The 26,465-nt window shown below is 48.0% G+C and overlaps 2 protein-coding genes across 9 annotated transcripts in view; both read left to right on the top strand.

Moving 5' to 3' along the window:
* The window catches only part of TLK2 (tousled like kinase 2), a 137,993-nt gene extending 124,426 nt beyond the window's left edge, over window positions 1–13,567 (top strand). For 4 of the 8 annotated variants that reach the window (XM_032139093.2, XM_058431963.1, XM_058431962.1 and 1 more), the window contains 4 exons: window positions 23–161; window positions 4,066–4,177; window positions 5,996–6,103; window positions 10,483–11,581. In XM_032139093.2, the coding sequence (XP_031994984.1) occupies window positions 23–161; window positions 4,066–4,177; window positions 5,996–6,103; window positions 10,483–10,656 (533 nt within the window). In that variant the 3' untranslated portion in view covers window positions 10,657–11,581. Of the gene's footprint in view, window positions 1–22; window positions 162–4,065; window positions 4,178–5,995; window positions 6,105–10,482 lie in introns of those variants that run through there. The other 4 variants (XM_032139089.2, XM_032139091.2, XR_009211212.1 and 1 more) reach the window with 3 other exon arrangements.
* An 11,512-nt stretch (window positions 13,568–25,079) lies between these two features.
* Window positions 25,080–26,465, top strand: part of MRC2 (mannose receptor C type 2) — a 65,147-nt gene continuing 63,761 nt past the window's right edge. Inside the window, exon 1 of the mRNA XM_032139083.2 lies at window positions 25,080–25,755. Within this exon, the coding sequence (XP_031994974.1) occupies window positions 25,638–25,755 (118 nt within the window). The 5' untranslated portion in view covers window positions 25,080–25,637. The remainder of the gene's footprint in view (window positions 25,756–26,465) is intronic.

Here is a 26,465-nt window from a genome sequence, read left to right as displayed (position 1 = left end):
CATGAAGGTTTTTATTTTTTAGGTAATATTCTTTTAGTAAATGGTACAGCGTGTGGAGAGATAAAAATTACAGATTTTGGTCTTTCGAAGATCATGGATGATGATAGCTACAATTCAGTGGATGGCATGGAGCTAACATCACAAGGTGCTGGTACTTATTGGTAGGTATCCAGGAGCTCTGCCAGGTTGGCTATAGAGATGTGGCTCTGCTATGCTGAAGTGTTGATAATGAATTAATTGCTGTATGCTATCTGCTAGGCAAAAATGCCATAAACCGAAGCAGACTTTCTCCCCAAATCATTACTATCTTTTCAGCAGTTTGACTCTTGGTATTTACATTAATTTGTCTCAATTTTTCTTTCCTTTCTTGGAAACCCTTAAGAAGGAGAGCTTATATGTGTCCAGGTATTTGAAATGTATGTTTTTTGTACAGAGTTGGCCTCGCAAGTCAGTAGAGAACAAGGTTGCTCATGTGGTGTATATAAAGAATGGCCCCAAAATCTTTCCGTCCAAATACAGGTCTCTCTTCTTCATGGGTTAAGGGGATAAGGGATTTGTCTCAAGAGTTGCCTGAGGATGTTGGACTGTAGGGAGTTACGAAGATCAGGATGAAACATAACTATAGCATGTATGAAATCTATCCAGGAAAAAATGACCACAATTTACCAGAAGTTTATCCATGTCTGTTAGCCATGATCTAAAAGTTTTTGAGGCACATTTCTTCACATCTCTTGTCACCTGTCTTCCCCTAGCCACCCCCACCCAAGCTACCTCTGCCTGCCAGTTTTATGCTTCTATTTCTGCCTACTATTACATTTGGCCATTAGAACCATAAAAGATACCTGAAACTCAGGCCTTTAACTCTATGGTTGTAAAAGTGTGTTAATAAAGCTTCCTCTTCCATTTTGAGGTGGTCACACAAGCCACATATTGGTGTATATAAAGAATGGCCCCCAATTTTTTTTTAGTCCAAATGCAAGTCTCTCTTCATGGCTTAATGGGATGAGGGATTTGCTTCAAGAGTTGCAAGAGAAGGCTCTGTAGCACCAACGGAGGGGCAACACGTTATTTGTACCCTAGGGAAGGTGGTCAAATCACTTTATCTTTGGAACTGGAGGGTCCTAGGCCTTAGCAGAGAGTACTGACTGTCTGGAATCAAAGGTAGAAGAGGAAGCAGAGGGACATGGCTTTCACAACACACAGCATCAACCCTGTGCTCATCGTGAAGCCTGCCAATAACACCATGGACACAATGCCCCGGTTTCTGCTGCTCCTTACTGCTTGTGGAAATGGTACCTATAGTAACAAGTCAGTCCCTAAATTAAAACTTTGAAATTATAGATTTAAAATAGAAGCTACATTTACAGTGTTTATTCACTATGGTGGTTTTGTGGGCTAGTGTTCCTGTCACTAAGTGATACAAAAATATCTGCTGCTGAAAATTCTGGAAACAGGTCTATACCTCTGCTATATAAATTCACTGGAATTTGGATTTGAGCTTTGTGTTTGATCATTTTTTTTTTTAAGGCACAGTTTTTTCACATTTAAAATAGTTACTGCTGTAGTTGCTTACCTACAAAAATTCAGTGATTAGAATTTAAATAAAAATTATGTGATGCTAGGGATTTTGCTTCAAAGTAGTCTGTTGGGAGAAATGGTGGAGATTGGCCACATGTTGATAATTCTTGAAGCTGGATGGTGCTTACTTAGGGGGTCATTTTACTGTTCGATTATAGTTGAGATTTTTAATAATCTAAGACAGGGCTTCTGAGAAGATTGTTACAGGTTTCTATGAAGGTTTGAAGAGTCTCCAAATTGGTAGAAATATTCTCGTAATCACTATCCTCAGTATGTCAGATAAAAATAATCCTGAAGGGTATAACAAATTATAAGTAACAATTTGCAGTATTTACTGGTTACAGAATTCTTCTGTGTTGAATACTTCTTTTATTTATTTATTTATTTATTTATTTATTTGAGATGGAGTTTTGCTCTTGTTGCCCGGGCTGGAGTGCAATGGTGTGATCTCAACTCACTGCAGCCTCTGCCTCCCGAGTTCAAGCGATTCTCCTGCCTCAGCCTCCCAAGTAACTGGGTTTACAGGCACCCGCCACCACGTCCAGCTAATTTTTTTGTATTTTTAGTAGAGACGGTGTTTCAACATGTTGGCCAGGCTGGTCTTGAACTCCTGACGTCAGGTGATCCACCCGCCTCAACCTCCCAAAGTGCTGGGAATATAGGCGTGAGCCACCACGCCTGGCTGAATACTTATTTTTAAGAAGTGACCCATAGACTATGCCGTGAGAATAATTGTTTTTTTGTATGGGGATTTTGATTGTGATGGAATATGCAACTATATATATATATATTTTTTAGCACAGTTTAGTATCATAGAGCTGTCTTTTACTCTCCTCTCAAAATCCTTGATAGTAAATTAGAATGCTTATTATTTTCAGTATTATTTGGATGAAGAATTAATTTCATTCACTTACAGGTGGAGAAACTGAAACCTAGAAAGGGATTTGCCAGACATGTACAATCAAGTGACAGGGCTTTTTATATTGTAAAAATCTTGCTAGCCGGGTGTGGTGGCTCATGCCTGTAATCCCAGCACTTTGGGAGGCCAAGGCAGGCGGATTATGAGGTCAAGAGATCGAGACCATCCTGGCCAACATGGTGAAACCCCATGTATACTAAAAATAATTAGCTGGGCGTGGTGGTGCATGCCTGTAATCCCAGCTATTCGGAGGTTGCAGTGAGCTGAGGTTGCACCACTGAACTCCAGCCTGGCAATGGAGCAAGACTCTGTCTCAAAAAAAAAAAAATTTTTTTTGCTAACTTATTTTTCTGCATTTGGATGAGTTCAACAACTCCTATTCTTCCCTGCCACTGCCATAAAAAAGTTATAAATACATTTAAATGGTCATTTTAGAATTAAGGTTATACTTATCCAAGATCATATTTAAGTTATGTATATTAAAAAATCAAGAACTGGCCGGGTGCAGTGGCTTACGCCTGTAATCCCAGCACTTTGGGAGGCTGAGGCGGGCGGATCACGAGGTCAGGAGTTCAAGACTAGCCTGACCAACATGGAGAAACCCCATCTCTACTAAAAATACAAAATTAGCTGGGTATGTTGGCACATGCCTGTAATCCCAGCTACTTGGGAGGCTGAGGCAGGAGAATCGCTTGAACCTGGGAGGCAGAGGTTGCAGTGAGCCGAGATCGTGAGTGAAGTGGGACTAGTGAGAATATTTACCACTCTTAGGAAATTGAGAACTGTATTTTGATGCCCTATAGGGACACTACTGCCTCTCTAAGTTAGAGTGTCTTTTCTTACTTTGAGATGGGGGTCTCACTCTGTTGCTGGAGTGCAGTGGCATGATCTTGTCTCATTGCAGTCAACCTCCCCTAGGCTCAGGTGATCCTCCCACCTCAGCTTCCCAAGTAGCTGGAGCTACAGGGGTATGCTACCAGGCCCAGCTAATTTTTGTATTTTAATAGAGATAGGGTTTCGCCATGTTGCCCAGGCTGGTCTCGAATTCTTGAGTTCAAGCAATCTGCCGGCCTTGTCCTCCCAAAGTGCTGGGATTACCACACCCCGCCTAGTGTGTCTTTTTATTGACTCTTCCTATAGGTCTAAGTTGACTGTTAAAATTCACATATTTTGGCCAGGTGTGGTGGGTCACATCTATAATCCCAGCACTTTAGGAGGTCGAGGTGGGAGGATCACTTGAGTCCAGGAGTTTGAGACCAGCCTGGGCAACACAGTGAGACCCCACTGCTACAAATTTTTTAAAAAAACTACCCGGGCATGGTGGTGCCTGCCTTTAATCCCAGCTACTTGGGAGGCTGAGGTGGGGGAACCACCTGAGCTCGGGAGGTTGAGGCTGTAGTGAGCCATGATCATGCCACTGTACTCAGCCTGGGTGACAGAGCAAGACCCTGTCTCAAAAAAAAAAAGATATTTCTGTTTTCAACAAGATATTTTATTTTGTCTTTTTGTACATGTCTTAAACTTATATGATCATTATTCTAATAATTTATATTTCTTCTTTGTCCCAGGTATTTACCACCAGAGTGTTTTGTGGTTGGGAAAGAACCACCAAAGATCTCAAATAAAGTTGATGTGTGGTCGGTGGGTGTGATCTTCTATCAGTGTCTTTATGGAAGGAAGGTAAGTTAGAAGGTTGATGGAGAAGCTTGATCTCTTTCTTGGGTAGCACACACACACAGTGCCTTGGTATGGACTAGTCTCTTGGAGTTAATTATTGGGTTATACAAAATAGAATCCTGAAAGGAGTGGTTTAAAGAAAATACAGACTTAATAATACCAGCCTTATTCGTAAGCAGAAATCCTCAACCCTAGGGCACCTAATGAGTTCTGCTGGGCTGTTAAAAACATGCACTTTTGCTGTTCTCAATTAGATCTGGAACATGTATTTATTCTGATAGTATGTATAGGGATTTACAAAAATTGTTTATTTATTAAAGTATACAATCTTCCCAAGAACCTGGGGGCCCCAAGAACCAAAACTCAAAATATCCCCAGAATCTTTATTGCCAGCCATCTCATTAGTTGAACCTATTATTAATGAAAGCATGCTTTATATTTCTATACTGGGGAGATGGTGTCAGGACGTATTCATTGTTACCTCTGATCAAGGTGACATATTTCAACAAGTAGTAAACTACACCTAATGAATTGTCATATTTGTTTTTCCTTGTGAACATGCCTTATAAATGTATATATTAGGATCCATTTGTGTATTTATGTTCCTGTTGCTGTTTTTGTGTGTTTGTATGTTTCAGTGTTTCCCAGTAGGCTCTGGGTATAAGCCAGATGGCAGTTCTGTGTCTCCTTTGAATTCTTAATATTTTGATTACATTCCCCAGACCAGGCTCTTAATTCAGATTATACCTTCCTCTTTAGCTTCTCCTTGGTCTTTCTTTCTTTCTTTTTTTTTTTTCTATCTCACCTCTCTAAAACAGGGAAACTATTCAGAGGTAGTAGGGTTAATTATTATTTACATTCCCTGACAATGTTGAATTGCTGCCAATAACAGTAGTAGAAATTATCTAGAAATAACTGTTTGAGAGAGATCTCAGTAAAACCAGTGTAAAGAGACTTGAGTTGAACTTGTTTTTAAGAGTTTTTTAGAAAATGGCAGCTTGGTGGCCGGGCATGGTGGCTCACTCCTGTAATCCCAGCACTTTGGGAGGCCGAGGTGGGTGGATCACGAGGTCAGGAGATCGAGACCATCCTGACTAACATGGTGAAACCCCGTCTCTACTAAAATTACCAAAAAAAAAAAAAAAAAAAAAAATTAGCCGGGCGTGGTGGCGGGTGCCTGTAGTCCCAGCTACTCGGGAGGCTGAGGCAGGAGAATGGCATGAACCTGGGAGGCGGAGCTTTCACTGAGCTGAGATCGTGCCACTGTACTCCAGTCTGGGCAACAGAGCAAGACTCCGTCTCAAAAAAAAAAAAAAAAAGACAAAGAAAGTGGCAGCTTGGCATAGATGAAGCCATTAAGTAACCCCAACTCTTTCTTTTTCCCACTCTGTCCTTACCCCTCTTGGTTTTGACTTCCTTTCCTTCTCTTTTTCTGTTTCTTGAGTTGGCCTGAGGCACAGGTGTGTATTTCTTAGGGCCGCATGTATCCCTCAGAGCAGGTGAGGTTGCTGGGTCCTGCTCTAGATCTCCCTTTTCTCTGGTGTGAGCAAAGCTTAGCAGAGCGTTAGGATATAGGAGATGCTGCTTCTGGTCCCTACTCTGCTTTGACATGGTAGTTGAACTGTGAGCAAGTTACATACGCTCTGAGCTCTTACCCCCTTTATCTATAAAGTGAGAGAACTAGAGGGGATTGTCTCCAGAGTTCCTTGCAGCAATTCAAATTAGAAGATGTCTTATCCTTTTCCTTCCCTGTGGTATTGAATTGTTTTCTCTTTAATTTTCATCAGAGGCCCACCTTATTTGTTTGTTTTTATGTGACAGCCTTTTGGCCATAACCAGTCTCAGCAAGACATCCTACAAGAGAATACGATTCTTAAAGCTACTGAAGTACAGTTCCCGCCAAAGCCAGTAGTAACACCTGAAGCAAAGGTAAGTTTTGTTTGACCCATTGGCCAACAGAGACGACTGCTTTGCTTTCTGTATTATTTTTTTGGGTAATAGTGGATGGATTCTTCAGTGTGAAATTCAGCAGTTAATAAAAATATTAGGATAAGCATGAATTAATGTTCCTAAGAACACTTGGCAGAAGAACATTGCTTATACCCTGACCACCCCATCCCCAGTTCCGGTAGAAGGAATGTTGATAGGTGGGTGTTTTAATCTGGAAAGGCTCCCTAGAGTCAGAAAGGGAGGGAGAGCAGACTCCAGTTGAGAGAGAACAGGTGTGTGGATGTCACGAAAGATACCCAACTTCATCTGTATTCAGGGATTATGATTAATTTGGGGAGCTAATGCCCATGTAGGAGAAATTATATAAGAGTACTAAGGCATTTGTATTAGTCTGTTCTCATGCTGCTAATAAAGATATACCCAAGACTGGGTAATTTATAAAGGAAACAGGTTTAATTGACTCAGCTCAGCATGGCTGGGGAGACCTTAGAAAACTTACAATCATGGCAGAAGGGGAAGCAAACACATCCTTCTTTACATGGCAGCAGAAAGGAGAAGTGCCGAGCAAAGAGGGAAAAGCCCTTTATAAAACCAGCAGATCTCATAAGAACTCACTATCATGAGAACAGCATGGGGGTAACCACCCCCATGATTCAGTTACCTCCCACCAGGTCCCTCCCATGACATGGGATTATGGGAACTACAAGATGAGATTTGAGTGGGGACACAGCCAAACCATATCAACATTATAAGGTTAAATGTCAAGTGAATGGTAAGCAGTAAATTCTGTTGCAGTTGGTGAGGGAGTAAAAAACTCAGTGGGGCAAAGGAAACGTGGAATGGGAAGTGGTGAAAAGGAAGCTGTAAATAATCACTCATCCTTGCCACATCTGTAAACCAAGATTCTAGTAGCCAGCCTACTTTTTCCTTGCTATTTTATTTATCTCTATTTATTAACCAGTTCTACTTAGATGAATGGTAGCCAGTCCCATTGGGTGCTGTGGTCATTTAGCATTTTTAAGGTCAAAGTGAGCAGTTATAAGTCTTTTGTTGTTGTTGGTTTGAGTCAGAGTCTCACTCTGTCACCCTGTCTGGAGTGCAGTGGCACTATCACGGCTCACCACAGCTTCGACCTCCCCAGGCTCAGGTGATCCTCCCACCTCTGCCTCCCAAGAAGCTGGGACTAGAGGTGTGCACCACCACTCTTGGCTATTTTTTTGTATTTTTTGTAGACAAGAGGTTTCGCCATGTTGCCCAGGCTGATCCCGAACTCCTAGGCTCAAGTCATCCACCTGCCTTGGCCTCCAAAGTGCTAGAATTACAAGTGTGAGCCACTGTGCCCAGCCAGTTACAAGTCTAATCTCTTTTTTCGGTGTTTGATCTCTGCTGTTCCCTCACAGTGTACCTATGTGACATAGGTTGGGAAAGAGCCTCTTTTCCAAGTGGTTTAGCTGCCATGTCACAGGGTAAGAATTAACATCTTTAGCCGTTGTTTATAATTCCTGACTGATGGCTCCCTGTCCCTGTTGTTCAACAGTTTAAGTACTGCATAACCAAGAAATCAAATCTGCAAGGGAGAAGTCCCATAAGACATCCCTAAGGCAAATGCTGATTTCCTGACTGTCCTGGGAGAGCTGGAGAGAGGCTCAGCTTTGAAGCCTGGTTAACCTAATTTTGGTGTCAGCTCTGCACTCAGTAGTAGCTATGTAACTTTAGGCAAGTTAAACCTTTTAAGCTGCTTTTCCTTATCCATAAAAACAGAGAAAAAAACATCTTCCTTAAAAGGTGTTTGTAGCTAGGTGCAGCGCTGTGCACCTGTAATGTGCTATGATCATACCTATGAATAGCCACTGCACTCCAGCCTCGGCAACACAGTGAGACCCTGTCTCAAAAAAAAAAAAAAAAAAAAAAAAAAAGAAGGGTGGTTGTGAGGTTTAAGAGGACTGGTAGCACCTAACCCTTGGCAGATTCTCTAGCTAGCTGCTCTCACTACCCATGCCACAGCTGCCACCCAGAGTCAACACTGAGGGACTAGAATACGTTGTCTGGTAGATGTTTAATTCTCCTAATCTGTCAGGTTTTTCAAGACTATTTCTTTATATAACTTTTGTCAAATTTTCGTGTTTATTCAATAAATAGGTGAACAAATGTCTCCAAAACTTTAGAGTCTGTTAGATGAACTTGTTATGAAGAATACAGAAGTATCTCCAAATGTTTCCATGCATTATCTCCTGTGTCCCTGTTTCTCCAAATCCTACCCTCTTCTCTTCCTGTCCTCCCACAACAAATATTTATTGAATGCCTATGAAACACTAAGACAGAATTCCGGGTAGTGGAGATGGAACCAAATATGTAGCAGTGAACTCTGCAGACCAGTTCCCTACCCTTAAGGAGTTTATATTCCACTTATGAGGAAAACAATAAAACAAAAAGTGGATACATTTCAGATGGTGACACATGTTATGAAGAAATAAATCATAGTAGGGGGTTGAGGAGGTGGAAACCTGTTTTGATGGCATGGTTAGGGAAGGCCTCAAAGATGAAGTGACAGTTTGAGCAGTATCTTAAATGGTATGAAGGTGGGAGCCATGATTTGCAGGAGCCGTAGATCTGCGGGGGAAACCCTTTTAGCAGAGAGAAGCTCAGATGTGAGAATGAGCTTTTTGCAGGTCCACAGAGCAAATGGGAAGGTGGTAACAGAGGCAAGAGGGTGAGGGTAAGTGTGAGGGAAGGCAGTTGCAGGTTTTAATCAGGGCAACTGTGTGAGTTGATTGCTGTTTTAAGAGCTGACACTGGCAGCTACAGAGAAAATTCAAGGTAAATGAAGTTTACTGGGCTGAGTGCCGTGGCTCACACCTGTAATCCTATGGGAAGATGAGGTGGCAGGATTGCTTGAGGCCACAAGTTTGAGACCAGCTTGGGAAACATTGTGAGACCCATTTCTACAAAATATTTTAAAAGTATCTGGATATAGTGGGGCATGCCTTTGGTCCTAGCTACTTGGGAGGCTGAGGTAGAGGATCACTTGAGCCCAGGAGTTTGAGGCTACAGTGAGCTATGATCATGCCCATGCACTCCAGCCTGGGTGACGGAACGAGATCTTGTCTCTAAAAAAAGTTTTAAAAAACAGTTTGACCAGTATTTAAGCCAAGATAACCTGTTTAACTCCAATTCCTTGTCTTTCACCTAGAAAGGCTCATTTTTAAAGGCCAAGGATCATTATGTTCATTTCTATGAATTGTTTTTATCTTTCAAATGCTTTAACCAAGCCAGTACCTGTAAGTCTTTAATTTTGAAAAACCAGGATTGGCATTGTATTATTAATTTGTTTATCAAACATGGGGGAAAACCAAAAAATCAGTAGCTTGATTCATGTTGTAGATTTTGTTTCAAATCAACTTTGCCTTTTAGAGCAGTTTTAGGCTCATAGCAAAACTGAAAATATAGAGTTCCCTTATACCTCCTGCTGTACCCACGCACACCCTCTGCACCGACATCCCTGCCAGAGCAGTCCATTTGAGAGAGCCGATGAGCCTATCTGTGCCGACACATCACATCCTTGTCACCCTCATGTAAAATACCGAGTTTCTGTAATGATGTTTTAGATTTTTAAAAATTAATTTAGTTAAAATAGTTATATTGAAAGTGATTAAACAGAACTAGCTAAAAAAATAGGAAGAAAGCAAGCAGGAAAAGACAGATAATCTATATAAGGGCCTTTATGCTAAGACTTACAGAAACTAAAACTGCATAGCCTCCATATTGGTAGTGAACTGGAATTCCGTGTGCAACCCCACTCACTGCATTTTTGGGTCTACAGTGTTATTGCAGATGCAGGTCCTTTTCAGGTTTCCCCTTACGACATAGGGAAATAATTTTATAACCTGTGACACATCATAGTGTTAGTGGTTGTGTGTCTCCTGACACTTCATATGGTGATAGAATTTTCGCTTCCTCAGGAAGTTCACATGAGGCCATGGTTTGTAGATGGAGGACCATGAAGTTAGATCGTTCCCATCCAAACCAGTAAAGACAGAGATTTTTTTTTTTTTTCTGTTGGTCTTAGTGCTTTGGGGGCAGGAGTATTTAGAGGTTGTGCTTCCTTTTTCCTCCCTTCAGTAATGGCTCGGCCCTTTCTGTCTGAGAAGGGGTCGGTGGCAGCAGAGAGGTACTGCTGTTGGTGCTTCTCCTTCCCTTGTCTTCTTTGGGTCTGCCTGGCGATTTCTGGGGAAGGCCTTAAGCCCCTTCTCTTTAGGAGATACTTGCTCTGGGCCCTGGCAGCCGATAGAGAGCCTTAGGGTTCCCTCTGGGGGTGCCAAGACTGTCTGCCTCTGTCTTCAACAAACTCTCCTTTGCAGGCGTTTATTCGACGATGCTTGGCCTACCGAAAGGAGGACCGCATTGATGTCCAGCAGCTGGCCTGTGATCCCTACTTGTTGCCTCACATCCGAAAGTCAGTCTCTACGAGTAGCCCTGCTGGAGCTGCCATTGCATCAACCTCTGGGGCGTCCAATAACAGTTCTTCTAATTGAGACCAACTCCAAGGCCACAAACTGTTCAACACACACAAAGTGGACAAATGGCATTCAGCAGCGGGTTTGGAACATAGCGAATCCGAATGGATCTGATGAAACCTGTACCAGGTGCTTTTATTTTCTTGCTTTTTTCCCATCCATAGAGCATGACAGCATCGATTCTCATTGAGGAGAAACCTTGGGCAACTCTGGCCAGGCCTCGTAGGAAAAGGCCCCGCCCGAGGTTCCAGCGTCAACGGCCACTGTGTGTGGCTGCTCTGAGTGAGGAAAAAATTAAAAAGAAAAACTGGTTCCATGTACTGTGAACTTGAAAACATGCAGACTCAGGGGGGTCCCTGATGCAGTGCTTCAGATGAAGAATGTGGACTTGAAAATACAGACTGGGCTAGTCCAGTGTCTATATTTAAACTTGTTCTTTTCTTTTAATAAAGTTTAGGTAACATCTCCTGAAAAGCTTGTAGCACAAAGGCTCAGCTGGGGATGGTGTTTGACTTTGGAGGAAAAAAGTTGCTATTGCCCGTTAAAGGCACTAGAGTTAGTGTTTTATCCCTAAATAATTTCAATTTTTAAAAACATGCAGCTTCCCTCTCCCCTTTTTTATTTTTGAAAGAATACATTTGGTCATAAAGTGAAACCTGTATTAGCAAGTACGTGGCAATGTTCATTCCAATCACATGCAGCTTTCTCCTCCATCTGGTCTCCTGTTTGCAATTGCTTCCCTCATCTCAGTAGGGAAAAAATTGAGTGGGAGTACTGAGATGTGTGGGTTTTTGCCATTGGACAAAGAATGAGGTTAGAAGACTGCAGCTTGGAGTCTCTCTAGGTTTTCAACTATTTCTTCACAATTTGAACACTTGACGGTTGTCCCTTTTAATTTATTTGAAGTGCTATTTTTTTAAATAAAGGTTCATCTGTCCATGCAGTCCTCTTGGATTCTCTGAATGTAGTAACTATGAAGTTATGCCAAAGGTAGGCAGAAAATGGGCTTGGGAGCCAGACACTCCAGGGATCAGTAGTTCCTACCCATAGTCTTTGTGTGCTTGCTAAATGGTGTACATTTCTTGTTAACCACGTTATTAAAACTTGATTAGCACATAAGCTTTCTTCTGTTAGATCTTTTGGCAGCAAACAACCTTTCCCCTAAGCCTCTGAATTTTGTGGGTGTGTGGTGGTGTGTGTCTGTGTGTGCATGTACACACACACTTTGTCTAGCTCACTTTAAAAGATTATCAAATGGAATTTTAAAAATAATCTGAAAAGAAATAGATATTTCAGGCCGGGCCTGGTGGCTTACGCCTGTAATCCCAGCACTTTGGGAGGCTGAGGCAGGCAGATCACGAGGTCAGGAGTTCGAGACCAGTCTGGTCAACATGGTGAAACCCCATCTCTACTAAAAATACAAAAATTAGCCTGGCGTGGTGGCGTGTGCCTCTAGTCCCAGCTACCCGGGAGGCTGAGGCGGGAGAATTTCTGGAACCCAGGAGGCGGAGGTTGCAGTGAGCCGAGATGGCACCACTGTACTCCAGCCTGAGTGACAGAACGAGACTGTGTCTCAGAAAAAAAAAATAATAATAAGGAGAAATAGGTGTTTAAAATATGAACATTCTTTTGGCACCAATTTTCTTTTTTAATTTGGTTGTTTCTGAGATGTACGATCAACTGAAGATGGAGCTGAAATGGGAGACGGGTGGCCCCACCGTGCCCTTGAAACAGCAGAGCACTCCTCAGTAGAGAGGGAGGGAGCCAGAGCCTGAACATGTGGTCGCCAGCTTGGAATGTTACTGACATATGTGGTGAGGGCTTAGCCAGAAATATTTAAAGATGTAGTATTCCGGCCTGTGAGTTGTCTGGGCAGGGAGGGGGAGTCAGAAAGGGTAGAGAGCTCTCACATAACTCATGACTCTAGTGTTCCTTTCACATGTGAACAGTGTCACTGATGACACATTTTTCTAGGACCTTCGTTTGTTTTGTGGACCTGCCTCAGTCTCCTCAGTATCAGGCGATCTTAAGGGAAGATGGAGTGTTTCAAATTGGAGAGAAGTTCATGGGTAGGTATCATCCTGTGGAATTCTGAATGCAAGGAAGTCAACCCCAGAGGCCTTGGTACCCCCAGCTTTCTAAAACTACCTTATTACAATTTATATGTCTATACACATGCACATATAAACGTGTGCATTTATGTATGTGTGTATAGTACCTTTTTTTAAAAAAAAAATTTCCTTCAAGCTGCTAAGCAAAGGGTCTAACAGGTTGAGCACAGTGCTGAGAGGATGGTGTCTGCATAATGAAGACATGGATGAAGCGGAGACCGTGTTCAAACTCACTGAAAACAATGAATTCTATTCCTTTTTTTCATCCTCTCCAATGATCTTGCAGTTGATTTGTTTGTTTTTTAATTTTTTAACATTTTTTTTAACGTTGAAAAAATGCTGCGTCTTTCTTTAAGCCTTCCCAGTAACTTCCTGCCTCCTTTTTCCCTGTAGCTTTTAAGTGAAGCTACAGGATTTTATCTGTCAATCTGCCCTTTCTACCCTTATCCTGTTGAAAGGATGCCCTCTTCCCTTGCTTTTGGTCTAGGGCCTGTTTGGAGCTAACTAGGCTTGGCTGAGTCTGGGCAAGACCTTCTTCCAAGGCATGGACAAGCCCCAGAGAACATGCAGAACGGTGACCTTTCCATTGACTGTCTTTCAAGCAGCCAGTGAAATCACTAAGTGGGGTTCTTCCATGACATATTTTGTTAATATGGGTTTCACTTTTTCCAAGAATAGTCCCTTGTTGCCACAATGTTGATTTACTTTACACAATGACAGTATGTATTAATTTGTAATTAAACCCATTCAGATTGTTTTAGCCTTTTCCCAATGGGGTGGGGGAGGGAAGGATATTAAAATAAGTTTTAAGAAGTAAATTTCCCAGCCTCTTGATTTGACTCTAGTTCTCTAGCTTCACACAGGGACCTGACCACCTAGGGTGTAGATTGGGAGAATCCTGGCAACAGGCTGAGTCTCGGGGCATTGCAGGCGTGGGAATGTGTTGATTCATGCAACACCTTTGGTACCTTCAAGTGTGCCAGGAATGATGCTTGTTGGTGGGAATGCAGCAGTGAACAGGACAGGGAAGGCCTGGCAATCCAGGAGTCAGCAATCTGGGAGTAAGGGCCCAGGAGGGAAGGAACTGGACTCGTGCAGTGTGAGATGGGCAGGTTTAGATGGAGACTCACCAGGAAGAGCTGTATGTCCCCACTTCTGTGGCAGACGTGGACATGTCAGCTATCTAAAAAAGGGTTCTATTTCCTTCCCTCCCTTCATCATTCTCATTGCCCAAGCTATCTGCCTAATTTCTTAAGGGAGAATCACAGAAAGGTTAAGAGCCTAGACTTTAAAATTAGGTCTGGGTTTAGACCCCACCTCTGCAAGCTTCAGGGATATCTCCTTGCACTGTGGGAGTAAGGGGTAGAGATAAGATATGTAAAGTGCCTGGCTTGCTCATAAGCGGGGAATCAAAAAATGTGGTTTAAAAAAAGATCACAAGATCTAGTAGTGGAACCCCAATTCACTAGTGTGAGCTTCAGAGCCTTCTACTCACCACATGCAGACCTTTGAAGAGACTGCCCCTTTGGCTTGAGGTTCAGTATCAACCTCTGTCTTACAAGGTCAGCAATCCCCTCTTCCCCTGGCTCCAAAACTGCTTTTGGCTGAACCTGGGAGAAGCATCTCTATGGACGAAGGTGTCCAGCAGCGTCGGCATCACCCGGGAGCTTATAGAAATGCATACTCTCAGGTCCCACCCATTCCCACTGTGTCCGAAACGAAGGGGAGGCGCCTAACAGGCTGTTTCATCCTCCAGGTGTTGCTGATGCAGGCTCCAGTTTGAGAACACCGCTGTAGGCTACCTGACTCCCAGGCGGGATGAACACTGAAGGGTACCAGTCCTGCCAACCTTCCTGCCAGCCAGCTACTGCAATAAGGGCGGGGTCATTGGAGAGGGTGGCTATCAGGCCTCTTCCGAACTCACCCACTTGGAAGACAGGACTATTATTTTCTACATTGGGAAAAAACTCCAACGCTGTTGGCTGTCCGACAGCATATGATGTCATACATATGTTGCCTTTATGGGGAGCACCTGGAGGGCCCCTACAACATATCCCTTGCACAAATACGTAACAATACACTGAAGAAACATTCACTCCTTCGGGCGAAGCTTCTCACCCTTGGCCTTCTCTTAAAATATAAAACAACTATTTATAACATTTTCCTTTCACCTGAGGGGTCCAGGGCTGCAGGAGGAGCTGGCCAAGACCTGGGTCTGCTTATGAATCCACCCTGGCCCACTGGATGAGGGAGGGGTGAGGAAGGCCAGGGCTGGACTGCAGCTGTTTGGAAAGCTAGGAGAGAAGAGATCGCAGGAAGAGGAGGAGGGTTAAAGGGGCAGGGAGTGGCTAGGGACTCAGGTTGCTGTTGAGTTCTGTGGTTGGGCAGGGGGAACCTGCCAGAGGCTGGGAAAACAGGCAGGCCTGGGAGCAGGTCTGGGACCTGGTGGGGGCAGGGAATACAAGAGGGCTATTGTGCTGGGGGAGCCCAGCAGGGGTGTGAGACAGGCTGGAGTCAGCATAAGGGCTGTGTGTGTACATGTGTGAGGCGCTGGGCAGGAGACCCCGTGGTGAGGGGGTCATAGAGCAGCTGGCTAACTGACTTGACTCCTGGGTGTGGAGGGAAGTGCCCAGCTAGAGAGCTGTGCTATCCTCAGCCTTGCAAGCAGCCTGCAGCTGTGGTGGCCTCCCCATGTGCCATCCAAGCCTTTTCACCCAGAAAGCTGCGTGGAGAGGGAGCAGAGGTCAATAGCAGAGAGAAGGGGCTCTAGCACTTGTGCTTTGCAAACAAGTTTCTTGGCTGTGTTGCTTCACAACCTAGGCATATGCAAGGTAGGGGCAACTTGATGGTTTTTTTTCTTCTTTTCCTTTTGTTGTTGTTGAGGCAGGCTCTTGTTATGTTGCCCAGGCTGGTGTTGAACTCCTGGACTCAAGTGATCCTTCCACCTCAGCCTTCTTAATTGCTGGGATTATAGGCATTGTGGCACTACGCCCAGCCACTCTCTGATTTTACATGTGGAAACTTAGGCCTAGAGAGGTTTGGTACGAGCAGTGGGTGGAACAGGAGTGACTGGGGAGGAAGGGCCTACAGGCTTGAACATTGGGTGAGGTGGATTCTATGAGTGCCATCTTTTGGGCAGAGGCTGTTGTGGGTAAGGGCTGCACTTTAGCTCCCCTCCCCCAGACTCTCTTCACTTTGTCCCTCCCCTGCCTCATAGCTTATGGCCCTCAGAAGAAATCTACTTGGAGACCCAGCCAGTGTGGGCAGCAGACTGGCTCTGCAGTCCTGGGCTGGAAGTGAACTTAGATGGGAAAATGGAGGCGTGGCTTCACAGAATGTCAGTGCTGCCTGTTCCCTAAGCCCTCTCTGCTCCTGTCACGCTCATAGATTAGGAAGCCATAAGCCTGTCCTGCCCCTAGAAACTGCATCTTCCTCCTCCTGAGTGTCCTAATTGGGTAAGTGAGAATGGGACCCTCTGCCTTGGCTTCCGTAAGGTTGCTGTAAGGCATAAAGGGGTTGTGGGATAAAATAGAGGGTGAGGCTGGTGGCCACTTCCATGTCACAGTGGCCCCAGGAGAGATGTCCAGAGGACATAGATGTCCCCCTAGTGGGGGCCTTGGCTTGTCATAGTGTCAGACGTGAGCCCTTCAGCCTGGCTCACATGCCCTAAGAGCAGGGCTTGCCTCTGGGCAGCACATCCAGGAAGGCCTTGCTCCTTTGCATCTGCAACCCTCTCAACCCTCCCCACAACCTTCACACCAGTACCCCTCCTCCGGCATTCTCTGCCACATCAGCTGGACAAAGTGCCCAGCTTTGGCATCGTAGAACAAGGTAGTACAGCCCTGAGTGAGGACTGCGCTCACACCACAACTCCACAACTTGCCGTGTGACCTTGAGCCAGGCACTCCCACTCTGAGCTACAACTGCCGCATCTATGAACTTCATGCATCCGCTCGGACACACCTGTTGGGCCCTTCTGTTAATGCACTGGACCAGGATTTGTGGGTGATAAAAAGGCCCCTCATCTTGGCTCCTGCCTTAAGGAAGCTTACAGCTGAGAAGCTGAGTGGGAGCTGGGAGGTGGGGAGTTGTGTAAGAGGGAGATGAGACCCTGGGGATGGAGAGAGGGCACTGAGCTGGGCCTTGAGAGAGGAGCAGAGTTCACTAGGATGAGGAGGGGTGAACATAGCAGCAAAGGGTCCTTATGAGCTTCACAAACAATGTGTTTTGCTGCAGGGCCCCTGTGATCTCACACATCCCAGCCTCTTCCGGTGCAGTTCCATCGCTTTGGCTGCCTGAGCATCTTGGAGAACTCAGCTTAGGCGTCACCTCTGGCCTTCCTCTGGGCTCTCACAGCGCCTTGTGCATCTCTCCCTTGCTCCAAACGCCATATCGTGTTGTTGCAGCATGAGCTGCCCCTCGGGAAGCCTGGGGCCAAGTAGTTCAGCCGGTGCCTCTGAAGGGGAAGTAGAGCCAGACAGGTGGGGTGAGGGAACTTAGGCGTGAGACCCAAGAGGAGCTCCGGGCAGTGTGTCAGGTGAGCAGACCAGAGCTGGGCCAGGATACCTGGTGAGCTTGGGGGGCTGGGGCCAGGCCCTCAGCAGCAGTGTTTTTCAAATTTGTTTGATAACATCTTAACATCTCAACCCAGAACATAGCCCCCGGCATAGGGCTTAACTCATGTGCAATGCACTGTGACATTTAGTGTTCTACTGCACTTTGAAAATGCTGGTCACCACCCACTAAACAGCTGGAAAACATTGCAGTGCCTCCCAGGTGCCCCTGTCTCCTACTTGCTGCCCCACTGAGGGAGGTGGGGCCAGACTCCTGGGACAGGGTGGAGGTGGTGGGCCAGCTGGATGAAGCCTCCTGGCTCCTGTTCTGGTCCAGGGTCTATTCCGCCAGAGGCCTGGGCTGGAAGGGATGGATCGGGGAGGCTCTGCATCTGCAAAGCCTGGCCTTCCGCTGGGCCAGGATCAGTGAGAGCCACAGAAGGCTGTTGGCAGGGACTGGGCCTTGCTTAGAAGGCTCAAGTACTGAGACCAGAGGAAACCTCACCCTGCCTGTCCTTCCTGAGTTGGGGAGACAGAGAGAAAGGTCGCGGAGCATCTCGGGTGACATCGTGAAGATGCAGAGCTGCCAGCCCAACCACAGCTGTGGCTCAGAGGAGGCCTGGACTCCTGGCTTGGCCTCATCCTCAGTGCAGGGACAGGCTCAGAGGCATTGCGGTTCCAGGTCAGGGGAGGCCCTTGTAGTCAGGGTGATACTGTTACCGAATTGAACTGGGGTCTGCTTGCCCATCGCAGTAAAATCAGTCACTGATGCTGAGATTTGCAGCGGGAAAAAGCGTATTTATTATTTGGTGCCTAGCAAGGAGAACAGGCAGCTAGTGCTTAAGACCCGAACTCCCTAAGGCCGGGCACGGTGGCTCATGCCTGGAATCCCAGCACTTTGGGAGGCTGAGGCAGGTGGATCACCTGAGGTCAGGAGTTCAAGACCAGCCTGGCCAACGTGGTGAAACCCCATCTCTACTAAAAATACAAAAATTAGCTGGGCATGGTGGCACACGCCTGTAATCCCAGCTACTTGGGAGGCTGAGGCAGGAGAATTGCCTGAACCTGGGAAGTGGAGGTTGCAGTGAGCCAAGATTGCACCATTGCACTCCAGCCTGGGCAACAGAGCAAGACTCTGTCTCAATAATAATAATAATAATAATAATAATAATAATAATAATAATAATAATAATAAAGACCAGAACTCCCTGGTGGCTTACAAGCAAGAGTTTTTAAAGATGGGGTTATATTTCAGGATAGCGGAAGCTGCAGGCAAAATTTTAAACCAAGAAATACATGGAGGGTATACACTGGTCTGGCTCGTGGCAAAGAACAGTGGTCAGAGTTCAGTCCCCAGCTCCCCCTTATCTAAGGTCTGTATAGTAATAGAGGCATTTTCCATCTGGTGGAGGTTTCTGGAAACATCACAAGAAGATATGTTATGATGTTATCTTTTAGTTTCTATGGGGAATCAAAACACCTTGTGAGTGACTTGCTTGTGAGACAATTGTTACTTAGCTTCACATTTATCAGATTGCTATTTTATTTTTGTAGAGACCGGGTCTCACTATGTTGCTCAGGCTGGTCTCCAACTCCTGGCCTCAAGTAATCACCCCATCTTGGCCTTCCAAAGTGTTGGGATTACAGGTGTGAGCCACTGTGTCTGGCTTCATTGACTTTTTAAGGCTAGCTAAGTGCCTTGGATGTCATTTAAAAGGGACTCAAGACTTTTATTTCCATGCTTAGGAGGCCCAGCAGAGCCCTAAGTGGCATCCTGCTCCATCTCAGTGACTCCCTTTCCTCCCCGCCTCCCCAGCTGGGGAGGGCAGTAGAAAGTTCTGGGGACTCCATCTCACTCATGCACAACTGGTTCTTCAGCTCAGCTCTGTGGTGCCCTCTTTTCCTTACTGCGGTGCCTCAGGGCAACCTCTGTCCCTCTCTGAGCTCCTCTTAGCCAGCTTGCTCCTAACCCGCTCAAGCCTCCCCAGTGGAGACAGGAGCCAGTGAGGATCTGAGAGGCATTTGCTTTGTGACCCCTGCTGCAGCCGGGGTTCGCAGTCCTGAGCCCTCCTGCTTTGAGCTTACTCCAGGGCCCCGCTGGCAGCTCACAAAGTTTTTGTGGTGGCTCCTCCAAGTGAGAGTCGATGTCCAGATTCCTAGGCTCATGGAGAGGAAATCTGTACTTCCTGCTTCCTGGAAGACACTGTGAGGTAACTATCTCTTAGCCCTTGGTAGAGAAAAGGCTGGGATTTGAGGTCCCTTTAAAGGATCCCTCTTCTTTTTTAGACAGGGTTTCGCTCTTGTTGCCCAGGCTGGAGTGCAATGGCACCATCTCGGCTCACTGCAACCTCCACCTCCTGGGTTCAAGTGATTCTCCTGCCTCAGCCTCCTGAGTAACTGAGATTATAGGCATCCGCCACCACATCTGACTAATTTTTTGTATTTTTAGTAGAGATGGGGTTTCACCATGTCAGCCAGGCTGGTCTCAAACTCCTGACCTCAGGTGATCCACCCGCTTCAGCCTCCCAAAGTGCTGGGATTACAGGTGTGAGCCACTGCGCCTGGCCTAAGGATTCCTCTTCTAATACAGGCCTTGGGTTGGAAGTGAGTGGATATAAACTCAGAGGCTTTCCTGGGATTGGGGAGCCCTTCTAGGTGTTCTCCACAGAAGGGAGAAGGGAAAGAACCTAGAGAAAGTGGGCAGAATTTTTGTCAGGTTGTAACTGTGGCTGGATGAATGGTGAGGAGGGCTGGGGCTATAATGAGGTGGACTAGTCAAGAGAAGACAGACCAGCCATAAAGTTGCCCAGTCATGTGGGTGTGGGAAAAAATAGTTCCTTTAAGTTACCCTTGGAAGAGGTTGAACCAGATCTTGAACTGTGGGTCTTTCTGAATCCTGAGCCTGCCTTCTTCCTTCCTTCTTTAGCCCAGTCCCCTCTAGGATCCTTGGTGGTGTAGACGAGGGTGTAGCCAGATGGACTTGGAGTGGATTGCCTGAGTGGAGCCCCAGTGATTTGAGATGCAGGAGCCAGGGAGAAGAGTGGGTGAGACCCACTTGGGCCAGCCCCACATTTGGCCAGTCCTCTTTCCTGGCTTGGAGAAGGTGCAGGGTGGGGCAGGTCATACAGAACTCTTTGGGGTCACTGCCTCTTTTCTAGTTGCCTCAGGCAAGGACTGGCCAAGTCTTTTTTTTTTTGAGACGGAGTCTTGCTCTGTCACTCAGGCTAGAATACAGTGGCGCAATCTCAGCTCACTGCAACCTCTGCCTCCCAGGTTCAAGTGATTCTTCTGCCTCAGTCTCCTGAGTAGTTGGGACTACAGGCGCCTGCCACCACACCTGGCTAATTTTTGTATTTTTAGGAGAGAAGGGGTTTCACCATATTGGCCAGGCTGGTCTCAAACTCCTGACCTCGTGATCCGCCCGTCTTAGCCTCCCAAAGTGCTGGGATGACAGGCGTGAGCCACCGCACCTGGCCCAAGTCTTTCTTTATAGCCTCCTACCCTACCTAGCCATCCAGTTGCATTTTCCCTCCCTGTCTTGAGTTGTCCTTTCCTAAGCTTCTGCTGTAGACCTGGCCTGCTGGGGTGCTCTGCTCCCCTGGGCACCCTCTGGCTGGAGAGGCTGCTGAGCCACAGAACCAGAGAAGAGGAGAGTAATGCCAGAGGATCCCTAAGCACAGTGAGTAATGACACCAAAACTTACACCTCACAGGGCACCTGAGACTCAGGGAAGGGAAGTGACTTGCTCGAGGACATGTGGCTAGTGAATGGCAGAGCTGGAACTCCCACTCACCTCCACTCCCCAGGCCTGGACTCACCTCAGTGCCCCATGCTGAGCTGTTTATGGACACACATTTATTAGCCAAAGTGAGCATGCTTCTAATTAGATTACTTTACACTTCAGGGTACCATTTTTGTACACAAATACGGAGATGTTCAGAAAATGCAGGGATGTTGTATTGTTTTCCCAGGCAAAGTAAAACTCAATGTTACAATCTGATAAAACTGATCTGTGCAGATTTCATGGGCAGGGTAGGGTGGGAGGGTAGGGGAGAGACAGGCAGGGTGAAGGGTAAGGACCCTGATGTCCAAATGGCAAAGGAAGATGGGAAACAGAGGAGACCACATTCCCTGAACATCCCCATTCATCCAGGGGCCATGCCATTGCTTTCCACTTAACATTTAACTCCCAAGGTAGGAAACATCTCAAGTTGCCCCATTTACAAGTAAAAATTATTGTGAGCTCAGAGTTAAAGCATTAATAACTTGCTGCAGGTCACAAAGCTGGGAAATGGGGAAGCCAGGATTTGAACTCGGGTTTCTCTGGCTCCAAAGTCTATACTCCTTCCACTAAACTGTTTGACTGATTGATTGATTAAAGACAGGATCTCGCTCTGTCGCTCAGGCTGGAGTCTAGTGGTGATTATAACTCACTCCAGCCTCAAATCCCTGGGTTCAAGTACTTCCCCTGTCTTAGCCTCCCAGGTAGCTAGGACTACAGGTGCATACCACCATGACCACGCCCAGCTAATTTAAAAAATTTTTGTAGAAATGTGGTCTTGCTATGTTGCCCAGGCTGATTGTTAACTCCTGGCCTCAAGTGATCCTCCCACCTTGGCCTCCCAAAGAGCTGGGATTATAAGACCTAAACCACCACAGCTGGCGTAAACTGGTTTTGATGAAATTAGCAGACCCACAGGGGATCTGCTAATGGGTAATGCTAATACAGGATTAGACCATTATCTCATTGCTATAAAGAAATACCTGAGACCAGGCCCGGCACGGTGGCTCACACCTGTAATCCCAGCACTTTAGGAGGGTGAAGTGGGTGGATCACCTGAGGTCAAGAGTTCGAGACCAGCCTGGCTAACATGGTGAAACCCCTCTCTACTAAAAATAAAAAAATTAGCCGGGCGTGGTGGCACACGCCTATAATCCCAGCTACTTGGGAGGCTGAGGCAGGAGAATCGCTTGAACTTAGGAGGTGGAGGTTGCAGTTAGCCAAGATTGCACCACTGCACTCCAGCCTGGGCAATGGAGTGAGACTTCGTCTCAAAAAAAGAGAAATATCTGAGACTGGGTAATTATAAAGAAAAGAGGTTTAATTTGCGCATGGTTCCACAGGTTGTACAGGAAGCATGATGCTGGCATCTGCTCAGCTTCTAGGGAGGCCTCAGGAAACTTAAAACCATGGCGGAAGGGATGCAGCAGTTCACATGGCTGGAGCAGGAGCGAGAGACAGAGAGTGGAGAGGTGCTGCACGATTTTAAATGACCAGTTCTCGTGAGAACTCACTCACTGTCATGAGAACAGCATCAAGAGGATGGTGCTAAACCATTCATGAGAAATCCACCCCCATGATCCAATCACCTCCCACCAGGGCCCACCTCCAACAATGGGGATTACAATTTGACATGAGATTTGGGTGGGGACACAGATCCAAACTGTATCACCCCCAGTACCTGTTGCTGGCTGACAGTTGGTCAGTGTCTAGGGGAGAGCCATTCTCAGCCTCAGTTCCACGATAGCGAATACCATCTTGGCAAAAATCCCCTGGACAAGTCAGAGACCTCACTAAGTCTCCAGCATCTAGCCTGATGCCTGACACATACTGGCCCACAATAAACAGCTGTTCAACTGTGGGCACAGGAATGGTGAGGAGGCTGTGGGCACAGAGGACGCTGGCCTTTCTTTGGAAGCAGATGAAGGTCTGGGTGTTGATGAGGGGTTCCTCGAGAGCCCCATGCTGCTCACAACACCCAACACTCCTACAGACTGTGGCCATGTTCTGTTGACAACTGATCCTGCACAGGATCTTTATGCAGTAGGGAACTGGCCTGGATTCTCCACAGGGAGAATCTCCCAGATGTGTCCCTGCTTTCTGCCCCAAAGTCAAGATCAAAAGCAGTTGGTGGCTGCAGACATCAGCAGAAGTCAGTGGAACACAGTGTGGAACCATGTCGTGCTGGAGGAGGAAGTCTCACCCTTGACAGAGACTAGAACCGGGCCTTAGAGGCTTGAACCAACCTCTGTCCCTGCGAGAGCAGCACACTTTCGTGCTCCTCAGCCCTTGAGTCTTCTTTGCCTGGAATATGGCAAAACGTTTATTTTCCCCACTAAATGAGGCTCCTCTAGGGCTTTTGCCCATCTCTGTTTCTCTAGGAGCTAGCACAGGGCTAGTAGTCGGTGCTTGCTGAACCAGTGGGTGAAGAGATGAGAGCACACCACCTGTGTGCTGGGCATGGCGGGACCTGGTGCCGGCAAGTGGTGGACTCTGGCCCCATGCTCCGCACTGGTGTTGTCAAGGAGTGGGCTTCTGGCCTGCCACTGATAGTAGGAGGGTGGGGAAGACCGGCAGGAAACGCCGAAACTTACTCAAGCTGCTGGAGAAGGGGGAATCCAACCCTGTTTCAGGGGAAGGAGTATCCTGTGTTCTGAGAGCGAGAGAGCAGCTTAGCCGGCAAATCCTCAAATCCTTCGGAGATTACAGGATTGTGCAAGAGGGAAGGCCAAGAGGGGGACCTCTGAGGCAGCTCCAGCATGGCCTGTTGTGTGCAGAGGACTGAGATCCCAGAACATGCCACACCAAGAAGACATGCTCCATGTCCCAAGGGGCAGTGGAGCCACAGCCACCAGAAGGGACCTGGCCCTGTCAGACCTGCTGAAGCTAGCCGTGGGGTGCAGGGGATTTGTTGGTCTGGCTGCTAACCAAAGGGTGGCCAGTGGGACCCCTTCCAGGGGCCTCTAGGGGATTTCAGAGGGGGCTTGCTTCGAGGCTCTGTTACCACTGGACTGTTTACCAAGAGCCTCAGCCTGGCAGTGATGGGAAGAGACGAGTGAGCATCTCTGACCCAACACCCCCATTGCAGAGTTGGGGAAACATTTACCCAAAACAGGAGGAATGAAAAGGAAAAAAATTGAATTTATTTCCAAAAAACATACCAAGGTGGACAAGACAGGAAACAATAAAATTTATATTACAGTTTTATTATTTAAAAAATGTATATTAACAAAATGAGATGGGATCTGCCTATATTGCCCAGGCTGGTCTTGAACTCCTAGGCTCAATCTCCTCGGCCTCCCAAAGTGGGATTACAGGCGTGAGCCACTGCACCCGGCCCATAGTACAGTTTCATAGTGTTTTTGATTACTCGTGGTAGGAGAAATGCGTCTTCTTTGCACTTGGGGTCTCAACGTCTCAGTCCTGCCCTATGTCCCAAGACCCCAAGAGGCTTTCCCAAGGTCAGGCAGGGAATCCGCAGAGAGGCAGGGCTGGACTCCAGCATCCTGACTCCCCAGTTCGTGCTCTGTGCTGAGAGACCAGTTGCGTAACAATGAGTAACTGTGGATTGTCTAACCTTTTATGAAATTTCCAGTTGGTCTTTTGCTACCGGCCAGCAGTCCAGTTGGTGGGAGAGATGATGCCGGTCTTCTGGGACGTCCAGTGAGCAGATTTTCCCCAGGTTTCTGGATGCAGCCCCAACTAGCAAAAGTGCTACACTCCTGCACCGGGGACACTGACACAGGGGTCACGAAAATGCTAAAACAAGACCTGCAAGAATTGTTGCGCTCTGCACACACGTAACAAGGGCTCTGCCTCCCCCTCCCCCAATCTTCGCCCTGGTGGCCAGGCTCTGGGCTCCGCCCCTTCCCCACCAGACCGGGGGAGGGGTCCTCCTCCGCATGGAGGTAGGGGATGCTGGGCTGCTGGAGACGGCCGCAAAAAGAGGCGGGATGGCGGGGCGGATGCTGGCGGCCCGGGTCTGGCCACCTGGGTCAGCCGCACGCCCCCGCCCCAAGCTGGCCCGACCTCGTAGCCCAGGTCCCACCACGCCGTGAAGTTTGCGGAAAGTTTTGCAGTTGCTTCCCCGCCCGCGCCAGCCGGGGAGTTGTGACGCAGCGTCTGGGACTCCTGGCCGGGACCGAAGAGAGGGAAGGCGAGGCGGGGAGAGGCTGGGAAACAGAGCAGCAAGAGAAAGGGCGCACACTGGGGTCCTCCTGGACCCGGCGTATCCTCCTCTCCGCCACCCCTTTCTCTCCCTCCCGACGCTCTCGCCCCAGCCCCGCGCCTCCTCCCCTTCCCCTCCCACGCTGCCCACTTCCCTTCCCCTCTACCCCTCGAACCCTCCTTCCCGGTTCTGCGCTCCTCCCTCCGCCCTCCCTCCGCCCGGGCTGCCTCCTCCCTCCTCCTCCCCGGGAGGCATCACTTCGCCCCGACCCGGAGGAGGACGCGAGCCCCTTGCGGGCGGTCATCACAGCCCAGCCTCGGGGCTGCCACTGCGCGTTGCGCCCGTGCGCCCTCGGTCCCCGCGTCCATTGAGCGCCGCGCTCGGGGATGGGGCCCGGCCGGCCGGCCCCCGCGCCCTGGCCTCGTCACCTGCTGCGCTGCGTCCTGCTCCTCGGGGGCCTGCACCTCGGCCGTCCCGGCGCCCCTGGGGACGCCGCCCTCCCGGGTAAGGCGCTGCCAACTTGGCCAACTTCAGGGCCCGGGCGGGGGGAGCGCCAGGGCGCGGGCCGCTCTCGACTTTTCCCTCCTTTTCCCCCCACTTTTCTCCAGAAGCGTGTGTGCGTGTGCGTGTTCGTGTGTGTGTGACTGGGTTTTTAAAACTCGTCTCCGCTTTTCTGAAAGCGGGGGAGGAGAAGGGAGGAGGAGCGCGCCTAGAGGTGGGGGAGGACCTGAGTGGAACCAGATGTGGCGGGCGGCGGGGGAGGGGAGCCCGGGGGACTCCAGCAGTCTCGGAGGAAGCGGGTGGGCTCCTGAGGACCCCCGCGCACGGCGCTCCCGGACCACCTGGCGCCGGCCCGTCCTCGGCAGGGGACCTGCAGGGCGCGCTCGGGGAGCCAGGGCTCCCTGTCCGGGAGTTCCCGGGCCCGGTCTCCTCGCTCTGCCCCAGGACTGATGCGTTAGGACGGCTTTCCAACTATCCGCGAGGGTTCGTTTCCCTCACCTTCCCCCCGCCCCCTGCATCTCGTGGGCGTTGATATTTTCTTTTCCACACTTAGTCTTCAAGGAGGCTTGTGGCGCGCGGCATCCGCCCCGCGTGAGCTCAGCAGCCCTGTGAGGAGGCTCCTGCCACCGGGACGCAGCGACAGGCTGGGCGCTGCCGTGCTGTGATGTTGCATAGCGTGAGCAGCTCTGGGCACACTCGTGGCCCTCCAGAGG

The sequence above is a fragment of the Hylobates moloch genome, unplaced genomic scaffold (genome assembly GCF_009828535.3).
Source record: "Hylobates moloch isolate HMO894 unplaced genomic scaffold, HMol_V3 SCAFFOLD_19, whole genome shotgun sequence".
Lineage (NCBI taxonomy): Eukaryota > Metazoa > Chordata > Mammalia > Primates > Hylobatidae > Hylobates > Hylobates moloch.
Note: the sequence above shows the minus strand (reverse complement) of the source record. Positions and strands in the feature narration are given on the sequence as shown.